A 23,077-nucleotide genomic window follows, 5' to 3' on the forward strand; every position below is an offset into this window, starting at 1 on the left:
AGTCTTATTCTGTTAGAAATACATTTCATAAGGCTACAGCTGCTTTAGACAGTGATTTCTTGGATGGATATGGGCAAAGTAATGGAAAGGATTCACCATTCTAGATGCCATGAAGAACATTCGTAATTCATGGAAGGAGATTAAAATATGCACAGGATTGTGAAGAAGTTGATTCCAACCCTCATGGATGACTTTTAAGGATTCAAAACTTGTGTGAAGGAACTATTACAGGTGTGGTGTAAACAGCAAGAGAACTATTATAGAATTAGAAGTGGAGACTGAAGACATTGACTGAATTGCTGCAATTTTATGATTAAATCTTGAATGAAGAGTTGTTTCTTGGGGATGAACAAAGAAAGTGGTTTCTTGAGATGGAATGTGCTCTTGCTGAAGATATTGTGAACATTGTTAAAATAGTATATAAACTTAGTTGAGAACACCGTGGCAGAGTTTGAGAGGATTGACCCCAATTTTGAAAGACATTCTGCTGTGGGTAAAATGCTGTCAAACAGCATCTCATACACATAATTTTTTTGTGAAAGGAAGAGTCTGTCAGTGTGGCATATTTGAATGTTACCTTATTGTAAGAAATTGCCACAGCCACCCTGCCCTTCAGCAACTACCATCCTGTGATTAGTTAGCAGCCATCAATATCAAAGCAAAACCCTCCACCATGCTGAAGGCTTGCTTAGATGATTGTTAGCATTTTTAGCAATAAGTTATTTTTAAATCAAGTATGTACAGTTTTTAGACATAATGTTGCACACTTAATAGACTACAGTATAATATAAACCTTTATATATACTGGGAAACCAAAAATTTTGTGTGACTTGCTTTATTGCAATATTGTTTTATTACTCTGGTCTGGACCTAGACCCATGATGTCTTTGAGGTATGCCTGTATTGGAAATCTTACCAGAAAGTGTTATAAATATTTGCTTTAATGCCAAACATATTTTAAAGAATTCAAGATGAGAATAGTTAACTATGTTTACTCAGGCATTTACTGTTTCTGTTGATCTTCCATCATTCCTAACATTGTTTTTCTTCTGACACAACTTCATTCAAGAATTTTTTAGAGCTGGAAAATAATTCTCATCAATTTTCTTCCACTTTGAATAGCTTTTGTTTCACATTCATTCCTGAAGGATATTTTCACTAGATAAAGGATTTTAAGTTTACAGTTCTTTTCCATTTTAGCATTTGAAGGATGTTGTTCCTCTTTCTTCTGACTTGCATGGTTTCTGATGAGAAATCACCAGTGCTTCAGATCATTAAACTCCCTCCCCCTCGTAAGTAATGCATCATTTTTTTTCTGGTTGCTTTCAAGGTTTTCCTTTGTAATTTTCAGCACTTTGACTCTGATGTGTGTCCAGGCATGAATTTCATTGGGATTATTCTGAGATTTGTGAGAACTTCTTAAATGTAGCAGTTTATGCCTTTCACCAAATTTCAGAAAGTTTCCAGCCATTATTTCTTCTTCTTCTTTCTTTTTTCTTCTTTTTCTTCTTCTCTCTACTTTTTTCTTCTTTTCTGCAGTGATTTTCCTTTCCTTGCCTTCTTGATGTGAATGTTGGGTTTTTGGTACTGCCTCACAGGTCCCTAAGCCTTTAATTTTTTTTTTTTCAATATTTTTCTCTTTGTTTTTTAGATTGGGTAATTTCTGTTGGTTTATCTTCAAGTTCACTGACTCTTTACTCTTATTTCCGTTCTGTTGAGTCTATCCAATGTAGTTTTATTTCCGTTTTCACTTTTTTTTAGTTTCCATTCGGTTGTTCTTTATATCTTATATTTGTTTGCTGTGATCTTTTGGCTTTCCATTTGTTTGAAAAGTATTTGCTTATACTTGTTGGAATATATATACTGGCTTTACATCTTTGTCTACTTGTTAGATAATTCGTTTTAGAAAATTCACCCAGCTGTGTCATCTTGGTGTTTTCTTTTAATTGTCTTTTCCCATGAGAGTGTTATTTTTCCCAGCTCTCTCTATGCCAAGTAATTTTGGATTGTGTTCTGTACATTTGGAACATTATGTTACAAAACTTTGTCTTTTGTTTAAATACTATGGAAAATGTCGATGTTTTTGTTTTAGTTTTTTGGATTTTTTTTTTTTTTTTTTTTAAGAGACAGGGTTTTGCTGTTGCATTCAGGCTAAAGTGAATGGCATGATTGTACCTTACTGCATCCTTCAACTCCTGGGCTCAAGGGATCCTCCTGCCCCAGTCACCTGATTAGCTGGCACTACAATCACACACCACTATGCTTGGCTACTTTTTTTTTATTTTTTGTAGAGAGAGGATCTCCCTTTGTTGCCCAGACTGGTCTCAAACTACTAGCTTTAAGCAATCCTCCCATCTTGGTCTCTTAAAGTGCTGGGATTACATGCTTGAGTCACTGTGCCAAGCTAATATTTTTATTTTTACAGGCAGTTGATCCAGCTGGGTTCAGGCTGGTCACAAGTTCCAACCGGCTTTCTGTAGGTTGTATTTTTTTTAACTTCAGTTCTGTTTTCAAAACTTTACATTACTATTTATACTTTTTCAGTATATATTACCCAGTAGCCAGTCTGTGATGTGTGTGGAGGTTTATCTTATATTTCAGATTTCAGAGTCTGTGGTGTGCTGCTTGGGTTTAAATCCGCGTATGTTCAGCTTGGGTGAGTTAGGAGTTCAAAAACAGCTGTTACTTTCTTGAGTTCTTTCCTGTCATATCCATGGTATTTTCTAGATCCCTGGGACACTCTTTTCTGTCTTTTGGCCAGAAAATTGGTTTTCATTTACTCCATTTCCCACAACTGTGTCTGGATCCAAGTATCAGGAAAACAGAGAGAAGTCAACAAGATTGGCCCAGAGTTTATTTGGTGAGAATGGTTCCTCTCTTTCTTAAGAGTTGTAGGTTCCTGCTGCTGCCATTGTTGTACCCACTACCACCACCAGATCATTTGGGAATAGGGACATGAGGAATGGGGAACAGAGAAAGGAAAAAAAAACGGAGTGGAATGGGGAATAGAGAAAGGAAAAAAAAAAAGGAACAGTTTCCCCCTCTCTTTCTGAACATTAGGAGACACACCTTCCCCGCCAACTCCCTTCCCCCTTACCCACCTCGCTTTATATTTAGAGGGATTCTCTTAGATCTTGGTCTCTGTCGTTACCAATGCCTACTTTCTAGGTTCCAGGCTTTATTAATCCCAGGCCAGGGGATTCTGGATGGGGAAAAGGTGGTAAACTTACTGACAGTTTGATGATGCATTAGATTCTGGTGTCTTCTCTAGTCCAAATGCTATTATTTACTTCTGAGTCTTCAGATAACTGCTCCATTCATTCTGTCAGTATTTTGTAGTTTCATTCAGTGAGATTAACAAGGTGGGATGTGTTTATTCCATCTTACCTGGAACTGGAACTACCTGATCTCACTTTTAATCTATTTTAGAATGTAATGCCAACTTTAATCACCTCATATTCATATTAAATACAGTTTGGGAATTATATTCAATAATTTTTTTCAGCATATATGTGACCCTGCTGCATGCAACAGTACAATTTCTGTTAAAGAGATGATGTTACATTAAATGAAGAAGGAAGCAGGAAAATTAATTTCTTTTTTTAGAACACTTTTGATGAACTTTCTAAATAAATATATTAGCTTTGAAAAACTTGTCCTATTTTCAGTTCAATCTTCATTGTCTGGCTGAGCATTTCGGGCTTGCCTTTCACTTTGGGAATGTTTTATTCTTTATTCATTTTACTCTTTAAAACATGATTTGTTTCAATAATTAGGTTTTTGACCATTGTAGAGCATAGTATGAGGTGACATGCATCATTATGGATTATTTTGGCACTCACTTCCTCTTGAAAACAGTGCACAGGAATTTTAAAGACGTTCTGAAACATATCCTTACTTCCTGGATTGATATAGGAAACTGATTTTATTAAAAGACCTGTAAATGTGGATGACTTCAGCTTTTGATTTTAATTTTCCATTTATCTGGTAAGCCACAAGATAATAGGATAATTTGTTCTTCAGTGAATGGTGCTTGGTCCTTTTCTTAATATAGGTCCACAGTGGTGGAAGTGAATATGAAAGATTCTTAGAAATTGCTTTTGTTGATCAACTATATATTAAATATATAATATATAATATATAAATATAACAAGCAGTCAGATCACTGATAATCTTTTTAGAAACTGAACTAGAAAGTAATTCCGGGGACTAGTATGCCCTTGGCATAAGTGTGCCCAACAGAGAGACTGCTCCTACTTGCCCTTTTATTCAACTCTGTCTCTCATTTATCATATCAGTGCTCTTCCATAGTAGGGTCTGTCATGGCAAGATTGCGCTTGGGAGTAGGGTTGGTAATAGTGTACTATTTCCTCATGGCCATTTGTATCCCTTTTCTTTGTTTGTAACCAAAGAATCTGATTCTACCCTTTTGACAAAATATCACTAGGAGGCTGGGCACAGTGGCACATACTTGTAATCCTAGCATTTTAGGAGACCAAGGTGGGAAGATTGCTTGAGGTCAGGAGTTTGAGACCAGCCTGGGCAACAGAGTGAGACTCCATCTCTACAAATAAAAAAATTAGTTGAGGCCGGGCACGGTGGCTCACGCCTGTAATCCCAGCACTTTGGGAGGCCAGGCGGGTGGATCATGAGGTCAGGAGTTCAAGACCAGCCTGGCCAAGATGGGGAAACTCCATCTCTACTAAAAATACAAAAGTTAGCCAGGCATGGTGGCAGGCACCTGTAATCCCAGCTAATCAGGAGGCTGAGGCACAGAATTGCTTAAACTCGGGAGTCGGAGGTTGCAGTGAGCTGAGATGCGCCACTGCACTCCAGCCTGGGTGACAAAGTGAGACTCTGTCTTAAAACAAAAAAAAAGTTGAGTGTGGTGGTGTGCACCTGCAGTCCTAGCTACTTGGGAGGCTGAGGCAGGAGGATTGCTTGAGCCCAGGAGTTCAAGGCTGCAGTGACCTGTAATCATGCCACCACGCTCCAGCCTGGATGACAGAGCAAGACTGTTTCTCTTAAAACACGCACACACACACACACACATACACACATATACACTCTAGTAGGAGACTTGATCAATTTAGTTGTTATTTAGTAATGTTGATTTATCTTTTTTCAGTCCTTGCATTTGCTTTAGGGAAAACAAAGAAAGCGGCAAACAACAGTTTTATTACTATTTCCTATTTCTCTGTTGTTTCTGACAATAAAAATAATAATGATCTTGATAACAGCCATTTATTGAATGATGGTAGAGTTAGGATTTGAATCTAGACCTGTTGGACTCTAAAGTTTGTGGTATTAACCAGGATGTAGATATCTTTAGGTACCGTGGGCTGACTTGAACAGCAAGCTGGGAGAGGGAGTTTTGAAGTGAACTGGAAGGGAAAGGAGCTTTGTTTTGTAATAGCAGAAAGAAACACACTTTGGAAGAAGAAAGAAGGAAAGAAGGGTAGTAATTTGAAACCAAACCAGACTAGGCTAAAGAATAGTTTACATTATTAGGAACCCTTGACTACTTCTGATTCCCTGAGGCTAGAGGTGCCCAGCAGCTGTTCAAATGGAATGTACATTCTTAGCATCCCAAATATAACTTAAAACAGGTTTTTAACAGCTGTGCTCTACAGTAGCAGTGCAGCTATTAAATATATTTTTATATAGCTGTACGGTAGCACATTGGCTATTTAAATTAACAAAACTTCACAAAAATTTAAAATTTAGTTTTTCACATGCACCATACAGACTTGAAGTGCTTGATAGAAGGATTCCCTGTTGGGCAGCACTATTCTAAAGAACTGAAATGTGTTAATACACTACCATTATTTGTTTTTTTTTTTGCGGGGGGTGAGGGTGGTTTCTTTGAAATGGAGTCTTGCTGTGTCACCCAGGCTGGAGTGCAGTGGCGCGATCTTGGCTCACTGCAATGTCCACCTCCCGGATTCAAGTGATTCTTCTGCCTCAGCCTGTAGTTGGGATTACACTACACCTGGCTAATTTTTTTGTATTTTTAGTAGAGACTGGGTTTCACCATGTTGGTCAGGCGAGTCTCGAACTCCTGACTTCAAGTGATCCACCTGCCTCAGCCTCCCAAAGTGCTGGGATTACAGGTGTGAGCCGCTGTGCCCTGCCTCACTACCATTATCTGAATGCAGTGTAGTGGCTGGACTAGGACTCTCATTTCCATGTATACTACTGTGTGAAAATGAGTTTTGAGTTCCTAAAAACTGATTTGTTTCAGTGCTTTTTTTTTAAATTTCAAATTCCAAACTTTAATACCTTCTTATATGATAAATAAAATTTAAAACTTAGACCATTCTTCCCTAATTATTATATGAACATATTTGGAGTATCACTTTCAGTATCTAGCAGAAACAGTATGTTATGAAACGGAAAAGAGCAACTGGAAGATAGAAGTATGTTAGATCATTATATTAGGGGTAACAGACTAAAAAGATATTTTAGCTTGGAAAGATAAAGCCTAGGAAGAAACATTAAAGATGGACATTTGTAAATTAAAATAATCGGAAAAGGAAAGTTTACCGAAAATCTAGAATTAACATCCATTTAGTAAATTTAGAACCATTAAAAGAAAATACAATTTGACTTATAGATAATTAACTTACAGAGCTTAGTAGAACTAATAAGTAGTATAGGTAGAATATAACTTATGATTATAGAGCCATAAATAGTTAATAACACAAAATTAGGATGTATCTAACTTTTCAGGTAACTGCATGGAAGGGTAGTCCTACCTACCCACATCTTACCTCTTAGGTGTATTGACCACAAATTACTGGCTAGGACCATGACTCTGTGTGGTATTACTGTGTTCCTGTTACGGGATGTTCAAAGCAAAGCTTTTATTCAAAAATATATGTGGATCCTTAGATTGAAAACTTGAGTCCAAGCAGATCGAAAAGATAAACAGGACAAGTTGCAAGTTTATAAGTTGTTGAACTGAGACTTAGGACTTTTATCTAGCAAAATGGTAAGTTCCTGTCATTTTAAATGACTTAGTAACATGGCATAATCATTTTCAGGTATAAAAACAGTTAATACAGAACATGTTAAGGAAAAAAGCATGTAACTTCTAAAACTTTGGAATGCTTTAACAGTTTTGAAAGCAGATTTCTTTCTTTTTGAGATGGAGCCTCACTCCGTTGCCCAGGCTGGAGTGCAGTGGCACGATCTCAATTCACTGTAACCTCTGCCTCCTGGATTCAAGCAATTCTCCTGCCTCGGCCTCCCGAGTAGCTGGGATTATAGGTGCCTGCCACTACCCCTGGCTCATTTTTGTATTTTCAGTAGAGACAAGGTTTTGCCATGTTGGCCAGGCTGGTCTCAAACTCCTAATCTCAGACGCTCCTCCTGCCTTGGCCTCCTAAAGTGCTGGGATTACAGGTGTGAGCCACTGTACCTGGCCATTAAAGCAGATTTCTAACAAAGGCAGTCTGTAACTTTATTGAGGTTTCTCAATGTCTCATGTATATTTCACTATATGGGTCTTAAAATAGAGAAGACAGTGCTTACTATAAAATACTAATTATAGGTTTGTGTGTGTGTATGTGTGTGTGTGTGTGTTTTTAACAGGGTCTTGCTGTGTTGGCCAGGCTGGTCTTGAACTTCTTGGGCTCAAGTGATCCTCCCACCTCGGTCTCCTAAGTAGCTAGGATTACAAGCATACACAACACACCCCAGTTTAAAATATAAATTATAAATTATATATGAGATTAGTATGCCAAAAGAGGAAATGTGAAAATAGCATAGGTTAGACTATTAAACAGGACAAATAAATCATTGAGTTACGTAAAGGGATAGTATATTACATCTGAACATCTCTTAGGTTTTTAAAATACTGTGTTAACTTTCAGATGACATTTTATCACATTGAATTAACTCCAACCTTAATTTTTTTTAATTCTCAGATATTTAGGATAACGAAGGAGATAGTATGGTGTGAATTTCCCCAAATAAAAAATTATAGTTAATATACAGCAGTGCAATATAACTCTAAAAGCAACTAAATTGGGAAGTTATCTAGCGTGGTGCTTCTCAGACTTTAATGCACGTGTGAATTATGTAGAGATCTTGACAGAATGCAGATTTTGATTCACTAGGTATGGATGGTACCTGAGATACCCCGCATTTGTAACAAGTTCCGAGGTGGTACTGATGCTGCCTTTCTGCATGAATAGCAAGGAGATTAACCTGTGTCTCTGAATTTTTAAAAAAGTTTTTTCTTGACACATAATAGATGTATCACTTTTCTTGATACATAATAGGTGTATCAAAATACGTGTACATATTTTGGGGGTACATATATAATACTTTGATACATTCATGTAAGATATGATCAAACCAAGGTAATTGCCTTAAACATTTTTCTTTGTGCTGGGAATATTCAAATTCTCCTTTTCTAGCTGGTTTTGAAATATACAGTAGATTAATTATAGTCACCCTACAGACTTTACTCTGGGTCTCATTTATTCTATCTTAACTGTATTTTTGTATTAATCAACCTCATTTTATCCCCTGGCCCCCAGCCTCTTGTAATCACCAGTTTACTCTCTGTTCTCATGAGATCCACTTTTTTAGCTACCACATATGAGTTAGACCATACCATATTTCTCTCTCTGTGCCTGCCTTATTTCACTTTACATAATGACCTTCAGTTTCATTCATGTTGCTGCGAATGGTAGGATTTATTCCTTTTTGTGGCCAAATAATGTTCCCTTGTGTATGTACACCACATTTTCTTTATTCATCCATTGATAGACATTTGGATTGATTTCATATTTTGACTGTTGTGAATAGTGCTGCAGTAAATATGGGATTGCAGATAACTCTTCATTATATTGATTTCCTTTCTTTTGGATATATACCCAATAGTGGAATTGCTGGATTATATGGTAGTTCTATTTTAGGTTTGTTTTTGTTTTTGAGGTGGGGTCTTGTTCTGTTGCCTGGACTGGTCTTGAGCAACTTGGCTCAAATTGTCCTCCCACTTCAGCTTCCTGGGTAATGGATTATAGGTGCACACCTATAAGCACCTGGCTTATTTTTAGTTTTTTTGAGGAGCCTTTATGTGCCGTTCCATAATGGCCATACTAATTTCATATCAAAATTTTTAAAATAATAATCTTCTGTTCAATCAGCTGTATCATTTGAGCTGCTTAGATCAAAATACTTTGGAGTTATCCTGGATCCTTGCCCTCTAACAAATACTCCACATTGAATTTACCAGCAAATCCTGATGGCTGTATTTTCAAAACATCTGACATCTGAGTACATTTCATCACCTTTGCTACCACTGTGGTATGAGCCACATCTATCTCTTCCCTAGATTATTGCAGTAGTCTCCTTGCTGGCCTCTACTTTTTCCCTTACTTCCTCTGTTCAGAAACCGCTAGTCACTCATGTCACTCAGAGAAGCCAGTCTTACTTTAGCCTAGAAGGTGCTCCATGATCTTACATTACCTCTCTGTCCTCATCTACTACTTTTCTTCTTTCACTGTATTCTAGTCATTCATCTCTTGTTGTTCCTTGAACATACCAGACATGCCTTAGGACTTTCATATTGGCTATGCTCTGCCAAGAATGGTCAACCTGGAAGCACTGGATGATATTCACATACCTGTCTCCCTTACTGCTTTTTGATTGCCGATTCAAATGTCCCTTTATCACAGAAGCTTTCCCTGAGTATTCTGTATGAAACAACAGCTTCCTCTGTTTTTATTCCTTAATAGCCACACTGTTTTTAATTTTTCTCAATAGCACTTCTCAACATCTAACATATTAGATATTTTACTTATTATTTTGTTTATTTTGTCTTCACCACTAGAGCATAAAAGTAGATATTTCTGCCTTGTTCAGTACTAAGAGAATTGACTAGTATACCTATAGTATTCTTGACTAGTATACCTATAGTATTCTATAAATCTTGGAGCTAAAAAAAAAAAAAAAATCCCACAAAAGGTCATTGGGCCTTTGCTTGAATACTTTCATTGATAGATTATTCTACCTCCCTTCAGAACAGTTCATTTTATTTGAAGATAGTTGCTAATGTTCTTCTTAAGCTTTCTGTTCTTCCAAACTAAACATTCTTACTAGTTTACCTTTCTGCATGTGATAGGGTTTCCAGGGCTGTCATCATTTTAGTCATCTTCCCTGTACATTTATCATTATGTTGTTTGTCCTTAAATACTAGAACTAAAACAAGTGAGTTTGCACCAGAACTAAAACAAATGTTGCACACATAGGCTAAAAGTGAGAAATACTCCTCATCTAACTTTTATTGTCAGATTGATTGGATTGAAAAAATTTTTTAGATTCTAATGCTCACTCATTTTGAGGTTGTATTTAATCTGCCACAACCTTTAAATCATTCTTACATATGCTACTAAGTTTCTTCTGCTTTTACAGTTGGTTTTTGAACTGTAAGTGTGGGACTTTGTATTTCTCCTTATTTAACCAAATAGGGAATTTTCCTGGGCAGTTCATACCTTTAATGTAGAAACTACCATATGTAAATTATTTTAGAAACTAATAGACAAATCAATTCACATACATATAGGAGAATCACAACTGATGAAATCAAGGATTTCTTGTGCCTAGATATAAATGCATATTTGGACATTTCATTGCAATTATGTCTTTCATCAGTTCAGGAAAGAATAGTAAGAGTTGATTTAAGTCGATGCAGTGGGTCATGCCTGTAATTCCAGCACTTTGGTAGGTGGAGGCAGGAGGATTGCTTGAGCTGAGGGTTGGAGACCAGCCTGGGCAACATAGCAAGACCCCATCTTTTAGGAAAAAAGAGTTGCTTAAAAAAAAATGTTACTGTGTAAATTTCTTCCCTTTGACTGCCAAATTAACATCCTTTCCCACTTTCTCACTTTTACCTCTTTATAAGCACCATTTTCCTAGTCTTTAGGTCAAGATATTGTCTCCTTCACTGTATTTGCTCACCAAATCTCAGAAATTCTTCAGCCCTTTAATTTCATGCTTTTCAAATTTACTTCACAGCCAGTTACTTTATGCAAATCTCTCTGCTTATAATCTCTTTCCATTGTAATCCAATCCATACTTGGCTGGCATATCAATCTTTTTTTTAAAAAATCCACTTGTATCACTTTTATCTTGTCACTCTTCTTCAGAGAATCTATAAGATTGAATCAGGTTCTCAGTCATTAGTGATCCATCTATAATCTAGCCACACTTGATTTACATTGCTCTGCTTATTTCTTTTTTATTACCTCTCACTGTGATTTTCAGATAAAATTCATGACTTACATGCCAACCTCCTCCTCAATAGAGACACACACATACACACACACAACTGTCTCCTTGGTAGATACACACACACACAAACACAGACACACACTTTCTTTCACCCTCACCCACTCTTTTCTCTCACCCACTCAATTGTGAGATTGGCCTAGCTAAATGCTATTTTATTTCTCCATACTATGTTGCTCCTTGAATGCCTGAAGTTCCTCAACACGTACAACCTATCACATTCTCTGAAAACTCCATTCCAAATTGATCTCTGTTCCTTAAGCTTCAATTGCATTTATGTCTGTGCCACAAAATGTATCATTTAGGCTTTGTTGCTTAATAGTTATATAAGGCTTTTCCTTTCCTTTTTTTTTTTTTTTTTTTTTTTTTTTTTTTTTTTTTTTTTTTTTGAGGCAGAATCTTGCTCTGTCGCCCAGGCTGGAGTGCAGTGGCACAATCTTGGCTCACTGCAAGCTTTGCCTCCCGGGTTCGTGCCATTCTTCTGCCTCAGCCTCCCGAGCAGCTGGGACCTCCCGGGCAGCTCCCTGCCACCATGCCTGGCTAATTTTTTGTGTTTTTAGTAGAGACGGGGTTTCACCGTGTTAGCCAGGCTGGTCTCAATCTCCTGAGCTCGTGATCTGCCCACCTCGGCCTCCCAAAGTGCTGGGATTACAGGCTTGAGCCACCGTGCACGGCCAAGGCTTTTCATTTCACTAAGACTGTGCATTTGGATAGCAAGGAGTATAAAGAGTATTGGATTATCCACAAACTGTTTGGCTTGGCTCGTACTGTGTTCTTTTATGTGTAAAATAATTTCTTACAGTTTAGGATTTATTTTTAAATTGATATTATTGGAAGAAGGCAAACATAAAAAATTCTCTGATTTATCTTATAGGAAACCCTTTTCCAAAGAGAAATGAAGAAGAAAACTGTATATACCCTAAATATGGGCGATAAGAAGTATGAAGACATGGAAGGTAACTTTTCATTTTTATAGAGTTTGTGGAAAGCAAAAGTTGTTTCCAAACTATTCACTTGTACACATTTCAAAATACACAGGAGTTTTTTGTTGTTATTGTTCTTAAATTCCAAAATAAACTGCCTAAGTATACATGTTTTTTTTCTTCCCATATCTTATTTTCAATTGATCAAGTTTTTTGATTTGTTACTTTTTTCTTAAAGCTTTACTCTCTACTGGTTTAGGAATTACTGTTTTTTTGTCCTTGTCTTTTTAAAAAAGAAAAAAGTTAGCTTTAATACTGTCCTCTGCTTCTAAAGCTAATTTAATTTTCACTACCAACAGAAGAACCCAAGAATGCTTTAACTCTGATCATCCTAATCTCAATTTATAGGTTATGGTTCCATTATTTGAGTTCTTTTATTTCAGACACCACCAGTTAAATGAAGTTTTATGCAATGTTTGCTTGAGTTTATTTCCTGTTTATTTCTTTTCTTTCTGAAAATAAATCTGAGAAGTTTCAGTAGTGAAGGTCTATTGGTGGTAAACTCTTAAGTTTTTGTATCTGTTTTATCCACTTAAAACATTCAAAGATAGTTTTACTGGGTATATAATTCTGGAATAATAGTTTTTTTTTCTCTTAGCACTTTGAAGATATTATTTAATATTTTTTTCCTTGCTGTCTGGAAATTTCTTTGCAGTCTAATTATCATTCTTTTTCGTAGGTGATCTTTTCCCATTTTCTGCTTTTAAGGTCTTGGTTTCGTCTTTGATATTTTACAGTTTTAATCCATTGTTTCTAGGCATGAATTGTTTTTATGTCTTTTAACAGTATACATTGTGTTTCCTTTGTCTGTTGGTTCATGTTTTTAATCATTTCCCAACCATTACCTCTTTATTGCCTTTCCTTTATTCGCTTTTGGATTTCAATTAGTATGGTAGACCTTTCTGTAACCTCATTTCTTAACCTCTGTTTCACAGGCTATGTCTTATATTTCCTTTTCTGTCTGCTAGAGTCTAGTTTCCTCAGATTTGTCTTCTAATTCACAAGTATTTTTCTTGGATCTAATCTGCTGATTGTCCATTTTATGTGGTTGATATTTGAAGTTAGTGAATTTCTAAATGTGTTTCCTGCTGCTTCTCACTCAAGACAGCTTATTTTCTTAGGTTTGGTAATGTTTGATTAGGAGCTCACATTTGATAAATTAAATCTATAAGGGCCTAATTTAGGTATTCTTTCCTGTAGAGGATTTGTATCTGTTTCTTCCCAGGCCCATCCTGGGACCTCTTTAGCCCCATTTAAGAGTCTTGGCTTGACATTGGAGTCTATCAGGATTAGTTTTCCTTCCTGGAGTAGTTCTAAGGCTTAGTCTCCAGATCTAAACACTAGTTTGGACAGTTGTGCTCAGGACAATTCCAACTTTGCTTGATATTTACTGTTCACATTTCAGCTGACCATTCCTTTATTTTTGTTTTATTTTTATCTTGAATTTCAGAGTATCTTTTATTTTCTTATGAGCCAGTGATGCATACTTTTGTATGAGTTGGTTACATTACTGGTGGGAGTTTAAAGTAGTACAAATCATAAGGAGAATAATTTGGCAATACCTATTCATAATACAAATGCATACGCACATTACTCTAGCAGTTCCGTTTTTAGGAACTTACGCTACAGATACACTTTTAAAAATGCGAAATAACTAAATTTTTATTGCAACATTGTTTGTCATGGCCAAAAGTTGAAAACAAGTGAATGTCCATCAGTAGATTTGAATAAAGGAGAAAGCAGACTGGTGTAAAGGAAGGAATGTGGAAGAGTTTGCATTAGCATTTGTTTTTCTGTACATTAAAAATTCTTAGGAAGAACACAAAAGAAATTTAACAGTTGTTACTTATTGGATTGGTTGGAACTAGATGGGGATAAATTTGAATGAGAAATTTGCTCTTAAATTTTTGAACTGTGTGAATATTACTCACTTTAAATTTAATTAATGAAAAGTTTGTTTCACTCCCCTGTTAAAAAAAGTATAAAAAAGCGTTGGGCATGTTGGGCTCAAGCAGTATGTTTGTTATAATTTATTTAAGATCTATTTGCTTTATAGTAGGAGGGCCCTTTAGAGTATCTAATCCACTGTACTAGAAACGCAAGATTTTTGGTCTGGAGAACTTGAAAGCACATATGGCTGTTTTACTTTAACAGGTGAAGAAAACGGAGATAATACTGTTCCCACTGGTCTGTTATACAGTGAGGCTGACAGATGCCCAATATGTCTTAATTGTCTGTTAGAAAAGGAAGTTGGTTTTCCAGAAAGCTGTAATCATGTCTTCTGTATGACTTGTATTCTTAAATGGGCAGAGGTAAGTCTGACACATTAATGTATGTTAATTTCCTAGCATGATTTCATTTCACCTAAAAAGTTGATACTGCCTTTCATAAATTATTTCACAGTAATGTATTTTCTTCCTACTTTGGACAAATTTCCTTTTATTATGCAAATTCTGTCAGTCATTTTCTTCTAATTTTCTTTTATCAGCTTTTTATTTTGCAAATAACATTTTAAATGCATACTCTTTTTTAAAAAGTTAATAACCTTACAGGAAGAACAGATCAAACCGTTTTTTTCTGGTAGAAATGCAGTAATTAATTTTTCAGTGTACTTTACTCTGTACTTAATAGGATAATATCTGTTTACCACTAATAACACCTTCTGTCTGCTTTTTGTTTTGTATTTTTCAGGGACTTTTCACATAGGTTATTTGATTTCTTCTTTATATCAGCCTTGTGGAATAACCAGAGCAGATACGATAGTGTCCTTCCATTTTACAGATGAGGAAACTTGGATTTTATGTTCTGTGACTTGGTCAAGATCTCGTAGTTTAAGAGGCAGAAGTGAATTTAGAACTGATTTTCTAATTCCTGTTTTTAATTTAGTATGGACTAATTTCAGATAGAGATATTACCGTCATAGACGGCAAATAAGAAACAAGACATTTGTGACTTTTACTGTATTATGTTGACTCAATTTGGGCCAAATACTTTGAAATAAATATTAATTTAATATAAGCCTTATTGTTATGAAATGTTAAGTAAAAAATTATTGTTCATTTTAATCATGCTATATTTTCTGAGTTAATATTTGTCTGTAAAAATTAGTAAAGAAGGATAATATCTTAAAAATATTTTAACATTAGCTGCATTCAAATTGTTAATGTTCTTAAATACGTTGGAATTAATTGCATATTACATAATTGGGGTTTTCAAAGCGCTATATTTTGCTTAAATTTTCATTAATAGTGTAGAAAGGAGAATATAACTGTATAGTGACTCTGGCTGAGTTCTCAGAAGAGGAAAGATAAGATTTATTATACAAATTGAATTAATAATAGTATACATAGAAACTATTTTAATTTAGTAAAACCTAAATTGATCTTTAGCAAGAAGTAACACTAAGGATAGGTGAAAATGTATTTTGGGGAAAAGTATTTTGAGTTTTGCTGAATTCATATGGTTGGTAAATCTCTCTCTGTTTGTAGGATCACTGTTTAATGAAATAATGCATATTTTTTTTTCTGCCACCCAAATAAAGATTTTTATCTGTGTTGAATTTAGTGCACATGGTTGCTTTGTGGTTAAATTTTTTTAGAGATTTTTGCTTCGGGTAAAGAAATAATATTGCTGGATGGGTGAAAGGTTTCAATACAGTGCTTTTTATAAGATTGTATTTGGTGACCACATAATTGTGAACTTCAGCAAATTAATCTGAGTATATGTTTTTCTCTAAGAAAATTATAATGTATATGTAATAAGTAGATAATTGTTCTCCATCCTTTCTTGCAACTTCAAGTGCATCTTTCACACAACCTTTACCCTGATGTGCACGTTCCAGGTTTCTCTAGGGTATGTATCTAGAGGTGGAATTACGGGTTGTAGATGATGCACATCCTCAACTCTACTAGATAATGGCAAACTTGTCTATATTTTTAACTCTTGTTGAATATTTTTAAATTGAAAATACTGGATAACATACATGGTAGGCAGCTAACACCTTTCCCACATGTAATATTTTTCAAATTGCTTTGAAAAGAAAGTGCTTATCTTTATACTGCTATCATAAACTGTGATGCCGGGTAGGCAGGGAGGAGTTGTGATAGTGTTTAAACAAAGGTAATTAACCTTTAAAGGGGAGAATAAACAGAACATTCTGAATTATTTCATTGTCCCTGATGGGGATAGCAGTCATCAGTTAAATAAACCTTTCAGTTGAGCAATAACAAGAGAACAATCTATTAATAAATTTCTTATTATAAATTATAAGTGAATGCTGGCTAAAAAAAAATCACGTAGACTTAAGTTTTCAGTTTGAATCTTTTGCTGTGATAAAAATAGGTATGGTTTGAAGTATGTAAGTGCTTTCACAAATAGAATCAGATTTCAGATTCAGGAGTATATTCCTTTTTTTCATCATTATAAATTAAGCTCCATCCTCTCATTTCCCTCAGTCTCCTTCCATCTTAAAAGCAAAGTTTACAGTTTACTTCGGATTTCAGGATCAGGAATAAGTGTCTTCAGTCTTCTAACAGGCCATGCCTTATGCCTAGGCTTTCATACACATTCTAACATTTCATTTCATTTAATTCACTATGTTAATATTTGTTTGCTATACAAGACAAGGATTCTAAACTTACGATTTTTAAGTGCCTCAAGTGATAGCCTGAAGTTAAAATATTTTTTAAAAATTGATCTGTGGTTTACAATTTTGTGAATGTTCACTTTTTTTTTTTTTTTTTTTGAGACAGAGTCTCACTCTGTCACCCAGGCTGGAGTGCAGTGGCACCATCTCAGCTCACTGCAACCTCTGCCTCCCAGGCCAAGCGATTCTTGTGCCACAGCTTCTGAGCAGCTGGGATTACAGGCGCGTGCCACCGTGTCCGGCTCGTTTTTTGTATTTTCAGTAGAGACGGAGTGTTGCCGAGTTGGCCAAGCTGGCCTCAAACTCCTGACCTCAAGTGGCCCACTCACCTCAGCTTTCCAAAGTGCTGGAATGAATGTTCAATTATAGTAGTAGAGTAGAAATCAAAGTGAGACTTATAGTGGTTGGAAATCTGCCTAATAAGAGAACGTACAATTTGCATTTAGGATCCTCTTTCTAGATTTCTGTATCTTTCAAAATTTCTGTGCTTTCTGAGATTTGTACCCAAGGTTCACTGAAATATGATTCAGACTGGATATTAAGCACCAAAAAAGGACTCATGTATTTACTTTCACCTTAATATTTTAGACATGGAACACATTCTTGCAAACACTGGTCTGTAAGAAGCTGGTGTTTTGAAAAATTAAAGTGTGTTGTGGTCTAGTATATTTATTTTGGACACGTAGATCAAAGTTAGTTTCAGTCTTTTCAAGCTCTAAAATTTTGGTTCTGTGGTTATTTAAACAAAACCTATGTAAGAACTTTAAAGTGATTGAGTAAAAGTCTTTAGGTATGTCACAGTCCTCTTTACTTAGGGCAAAAGGTTTCAGAGTGAACTTGTGGTAGCCTTCATGGCCCGTAGCCTAATTGCCTGCCCTTAGGGACACTAGAGCAAATTGAAATGAATCATGTTCACTATGATTATCTTTAGTTTCAAGGAGTTCATACATGGTAAGCCTGTTGATTTATAAAATAATGATGATTATATAGAAATAGAATATTGAACAATGACACAATAATTGACATTAAGGAAGGCTGAAATTTTTGTTAATTTAAACCATCACTGTTAGAGCCAACAATCTGAAATTAAACAAAAGATATTTGAACTGATGAAATGTATATAGAGCCAGTATGTTAACGCATATCTGCTATTCAGTTAGGAAGTTATTTATTTTACCCATATGGTGGGCAAAAACAATCTGTGCTTATTGATAGCTTTTAATAAATGTATCTGAGTTTGCATACTCTAGGAAGGTAAAGGACAGAGAAGTCTTGACACACATTGTAGTAACGACAATTGATTATGATTTCCTGCAGACAAGATAATCTCCAGCACACACAAACACACACAGGTTGAGTAAATGGGATTTATTGGCCAGGCATGATGGCTCACGCCTCTAATACCAGCACTTTGGGAGGCCAAGGAGGACGGATCACTTGAGCCTAGGAGTTCAAGACCAGCCTGGGCAACATGGCAAGAGCTCATCTCTACCGGAAAAAATAAATAAATAAAATTAGCCAGGCATGGTGGAGTATGCCTATAGTCCCAGCTACTTGGGAAGCTGAGGTGGGAAGATTGGAGGGTCACTTGAGCCTGGGAGGTCGAGACTACAGTGAGCTGTGATTATGCCGCTGCACTTCAGCCTAGGTGACAAAATAAGATCCTGTCTCAAAAAAAAAGAGAGAGAAAGTGGGATTCATTATTCCCCACAGTTGCCAAGAAGTGATTAAAAATTTGGCCCTTCAAAGGTCATGGTTTGAAGACACATGTTTAAAGCATTTAAGAGTTCTTACACTATTTAATGGAAACTGCAGTATATGTGGTGAGGATGTTCTTGATGTCTGCTGGCATTCTTTTCCCTTTTACATAATATAAAATGTTTCCCTTATCTTTTAAGTATTATTTTTTAAAATGTGATTAGTTTCCCATTATAAGCAAAGTATTCTCCCTCAATTTATTTACTTCAGTTCATCTATTTTGTATCAAATGCTGACAGCTTCAGTATGAGTAAGGTTAATGAAATCAAAATTGGGCAGTTGGCAAAGGCATGGTTTCTCTCATAAACTAGAATTGAAGTGTCTTATTAAGGTGACATTCAGTTCTTGAAGAAGTCAGACAACAATGTTCAACATAGATGAAGATTATATTTTTGAATTAATAATACCAAAAAATCAAGATGTGAGTTCTTATGTCTGAACTTATGATTATCATTAAGTCCAGAACTTACATCTGGACTGCAAATGTGTTTTATATGCAGGTTTCTTTATGCAGTAAGTGGACATTTGTCCATTCTGGTCGTTAGACTACTTTTAAGTAATATAATTCAGTAAAGCTTTATTGTCTAGAATTTTCAATCAGTTTTTCCTCAAATTTTAATTTAAATAAAATTAGCCAGAACTAACCCAGACCCCTCTGTTATGTAGCTCTCTGTGAACAGTAATGTAAATGTACCTGTGTAGTACCACTAACATTAGTCCTTTATAATTTATAAAGTATTATGAAATACATTTTTTAAATTTATTACACCTGTGCATTAGATGATCAGAGCTCTCTCCATCTTCATCCTTAGTGTGAGGTGGAGTGATTGCTAGCTCCACAAGAACTTGAACTTGCAGCTAATTTTTTCAGATCCACCAGTGTTTTCTCCCTGTGAATTAATCCTTTGGGATATTTTTTAGTAGAGCAAAGAGGATTTTTGCATTGCGAACACCCGTTACCTAAAGCATATATCTAAAAGAATGTCAAGTACTATGTCTACCAGTAAGGTAAATTAACATGTATTTCTTTGTGCCTAGTTTTAAATGTCAGAATATGTAAAATGATTTATATGGGTAGTTTACTGAGTTTTTTGTTTTTACACTAGATAAAGTGTTAGCTAGTAATTGTCAGAAGAAATTAAGATTAAATGTAATTCTCCCCAACTGTTATCTTGGAGAACATGAAAGGATTTTAAGTAGTTTGATGAAATGCATTCTTACTGGGGGTTAATTTTATCACTGACAGCCATTGTCCTTTAGGGATACACTTCTGAATACTGGTATAAAGAACCACAGTTTCACTAATATGGATTGACAAAGACTGTCTTGAAATAACTGGTTAAATGTGATAGGAAACATGTAGGCTGACTGCCCGTGAACAATTAATTTGGAAGTCCAGGTGAGGTATCTTGGAACCATAAATGAAAAAAGATAGGTCCTGGGAAATAGCTTTAAAATAAGCGTTAGCCACTAATGGTATGCATTCTTAAGTCATCTTTATTTGATTTTGAACTAGAATTTTATATAATATGCTCTGTTTTGTTAGTAGAGAGATAGATGTTCGAGATTCCCACAAACAGGCAAACATACCTATAAGCATAGGTATTCAGATGTAATCTTTAAGCACTTATCTTAACACTTGTTTCTCTCTCTCTAAGAGGAGCTATCTATAAGCAGCCTATGTGATTGAGGATAGAGCAGCAGCAGGAAGCGAGAAATTAGAAATCGAGGATCCTGAATTCCCAAATAAGGAAGGTTTCTTGTTCTTACATTTAAATGTGGGTTTGTCTGAGCTGAGAATTTACAATGCTTCAGAATAGTAGGGTGTGTTTTACTGAAATCATTAGGAAGATTTTTTCTATGAAAATTGCCTCCTTAACTGATACAACCTTAGTACAGAGCATTCACAGTAAAACGTATGCTCTGTTTAATACACATTACACTGTAAAGCAGTGAGCAAATTCCATTAATTTTGTAGCTGCATCATAAAGCCAATGAATGATGTTATTAGACTACTTGGATATGAAACTGAATTAGGTACTTTCACAATTATTGAAATGAAATTCAGTAATTCAAACAAGTGAATCATTGAAGGATATGTTGTATATAAGGAATCAAAATGGTAAATAATTGAAGGATATTTGTATTGTATTTAAGGAAACAAAATTTGAGATACTTTTCTTCAAAATTAAAATAACTTTTAAAAAATAGAGTATTAGTTAAAATTTCTCTGCATTAGTTTAAAATGTGAACTTTTAAAACCTCACAACTTGGAAATTTAATCATAAATTTTACTCTGAAAACTAAAAACATCTTCCAGACCTTTCTGGATGGATATCTGCTGGATATAAGAATGAGGCGCCGGGTGCGGTGGCTCAAGCCTGTAATCCCAGCACTTTGGGAGGCCGAGACGGGCGGATCACGAGGTCAGGAGATCGAGACCATCCTGGCTAACACGGTGAAACCCTGTCTCTACTAAAAATACAAAAAACTAGCCGGGCGAGGTGGCGGCGCCTGTAGTCCCAGCTACTCGGGAGGCTGAGGCAGGAGAATGGCGTGAACCCGGGAGGCGGAGCTTGCAGTGAGCTGAGATCTGGCCACTGCACTCCAGCCTGGGGGACAGAGTGAGACTCCGTCTCAAAAAAAAAAAAAAAAAAAAAAAGAATGAGGCATCCTTGGGAGTTCCTTAAAATTAGGCCAGTCAGGGCCGGGTGTGGTGGCTCATGGTTGTAATCCCAACACTTTGGGAGGCCGAGGTGGGCCAATTGCTTTGAGCTCAGGAGTTCGGGAACAGCCTGGGCAGCATGACAAAACCCGATCTCTGCAAAAAATACAAAAAATTAGCTGGACATGGTGGTGTGTGCCTGTAGTCCCAACTACATGGGAAACTGAGGTGAGGGCATTGCTTGAACCTAGGAGGTTAAGGTTGCAGTGAGCCATGATGCTGCTGCACTACAGCCTGGGTGAGAAGGTGAGACCCTGTCTAAAAAAAAATTCTGATGGCTGAGCCTGTGTCAAAGAAAATTAACTTATTTTTTGGTGTTAACTAAATTATCTTTAGGAAATTATATACAGACTGTGATGATACATGGCAGTAGTTTTCCTGTTACTACTACTTTTTTTGTTGTTGTTTTTCCTTTTGTTTTTGTAATACCAGTGGAACCTTTTCTTAAAATGAAACTTTAGACTAATCCAAGGCAATTATGCTTAAGGGAAAAAAAAGCAGGGGAAATCTTACTCAGAACTCTGTTTTTTGAAACAGATATGGAATGGCTCAGAACAGGCATGGTGGCTCCACCTGTAAGCTCAACACTTTGGGAGGCTGAGGTGGGAGGATCGTTTGAGCACAGGAGTTCAAGTTGAGCCTGAGCAACGTAGTGAGACCCTGTCTCTATGAAAAAAGTTAAAAAAAAAAAAAAAAAGGCTAGGCACAGTGTGGGAGGTGAAAGTGGAAGAATTGCTTGAGCCCCAGGAGTTCAAGCCTGCAGTAAGCTGTGATCAGGTGACTGCCCTCCAACGTGGGCAACAGAGTGAAACCCTATCTTTAAAAAAGTAACAGCTTGGATTAAAACTGTCACATAATTCAAAATTGTAAAGGAAGGCTGGGCACAGCGACTCATGCCATTAACCCCTCCAAGGCAGGTTGATTGCTTGAGCCCAGGAGTCCAAGACCACCCTGGGCAACATGGTAAAACCCCATCTCTACGAAAAATACAAAAATTAGCTGGGTATGGTGGCATGCACTTGTAGTCCCAGCTACTCAGGAGGCTGACATGGGAGGATCATCTAATCTCAGTCTGGGAGGCAAAGGCTACAGTGACCCATGATAGTGCCACTGCACTCCAGCCTCGGTGACACAGCGAGACGCTGTCTCAGAAAATAAAGAAATGAAAGAAAAAATAGTAAAGGAAAGAATGTAATTTAGCTAATGTCAATAGAGGAAATGTAATGAAGAAAAAATGAGATTGTATGATTTGAGAGTCTTTGAAAGATTTGATGCGTCTGATATAAATTTCTTAAACACGTGACTTTCTTTGGCGCTTAGTGTCACAAATCAAAATAGCTAAAATAATAAAGTACTTGGATTTCCATCTACGTCATAAACTTTGCAAATTCCAATAAAAATTCTTAAGAACTCATGTCTCTCACGTGTATATGTATCATATTGTGGTTGTCTTTAGTTAATTAACCAAGTTTTTTTGTTACTAAAACTAGTTGATTACAGGACCTTACATAATATTTAGTATATGCCACACTTCTAGGAATTATTTATTCCCATAAAAACCTTAGAGGTAAGTTTTTTTTTCTCATTTTCACAAATAAGATTACTGAGGCACAGAGAAACTGTAACTTGCTCAAGTTTACGCAAAAGGCAAGATACGAAAGT

At 36.0% G+C, this 23,077-nt stretch overlaps 1 protein-coding gene across 2 annotated transcripts in view; it reads left to right on the forward strand.

The window, feature by feature from the left end:
- The window catches only part of SCAF11 (SR-related CTD associated factor 11), a 77,751-nt gene that overhangs the window by 20,006 nt on the left and 34,668 nt on the right, over positions 1-23,077 (forward strand). For both annotated transcript variants that reach the window (XM_010382280.2, XM_010382281.2), the window contains exons 2-3: positions 12,179-12,260; positions 14,442-14,599. In XM_010382280.2, coding sequence (XP_010380582.1) covers positions 12,200-12,260; positions 14,442-14,599 — 219 coding nt within the window. In that variant the 5' untranslated portion in view covers positions 12,179-12,199. The remainder of the gene's footprint in view (positions 1-12,178; positions 12,261-14,441; positions 14,600-23,077) is intronic.

The sequence above is a fragment of the Rhinopithecus roxellana genome, chromosome 10 (genome assembly GCF_007565055.1).
Source record: "Rhinopithecus roxellana isolate Shanxi Qingling chromosome 10, ASM756505v1, whole genome shotgun sequence".
In the NCBI taxonomy this organism is placed as follows: Eukaryota; Metazoa; Chordata; class Mammalia; order Primates; family Cercopithecidae; genus Rhinopithecus; species Rhinopithecus roxellana.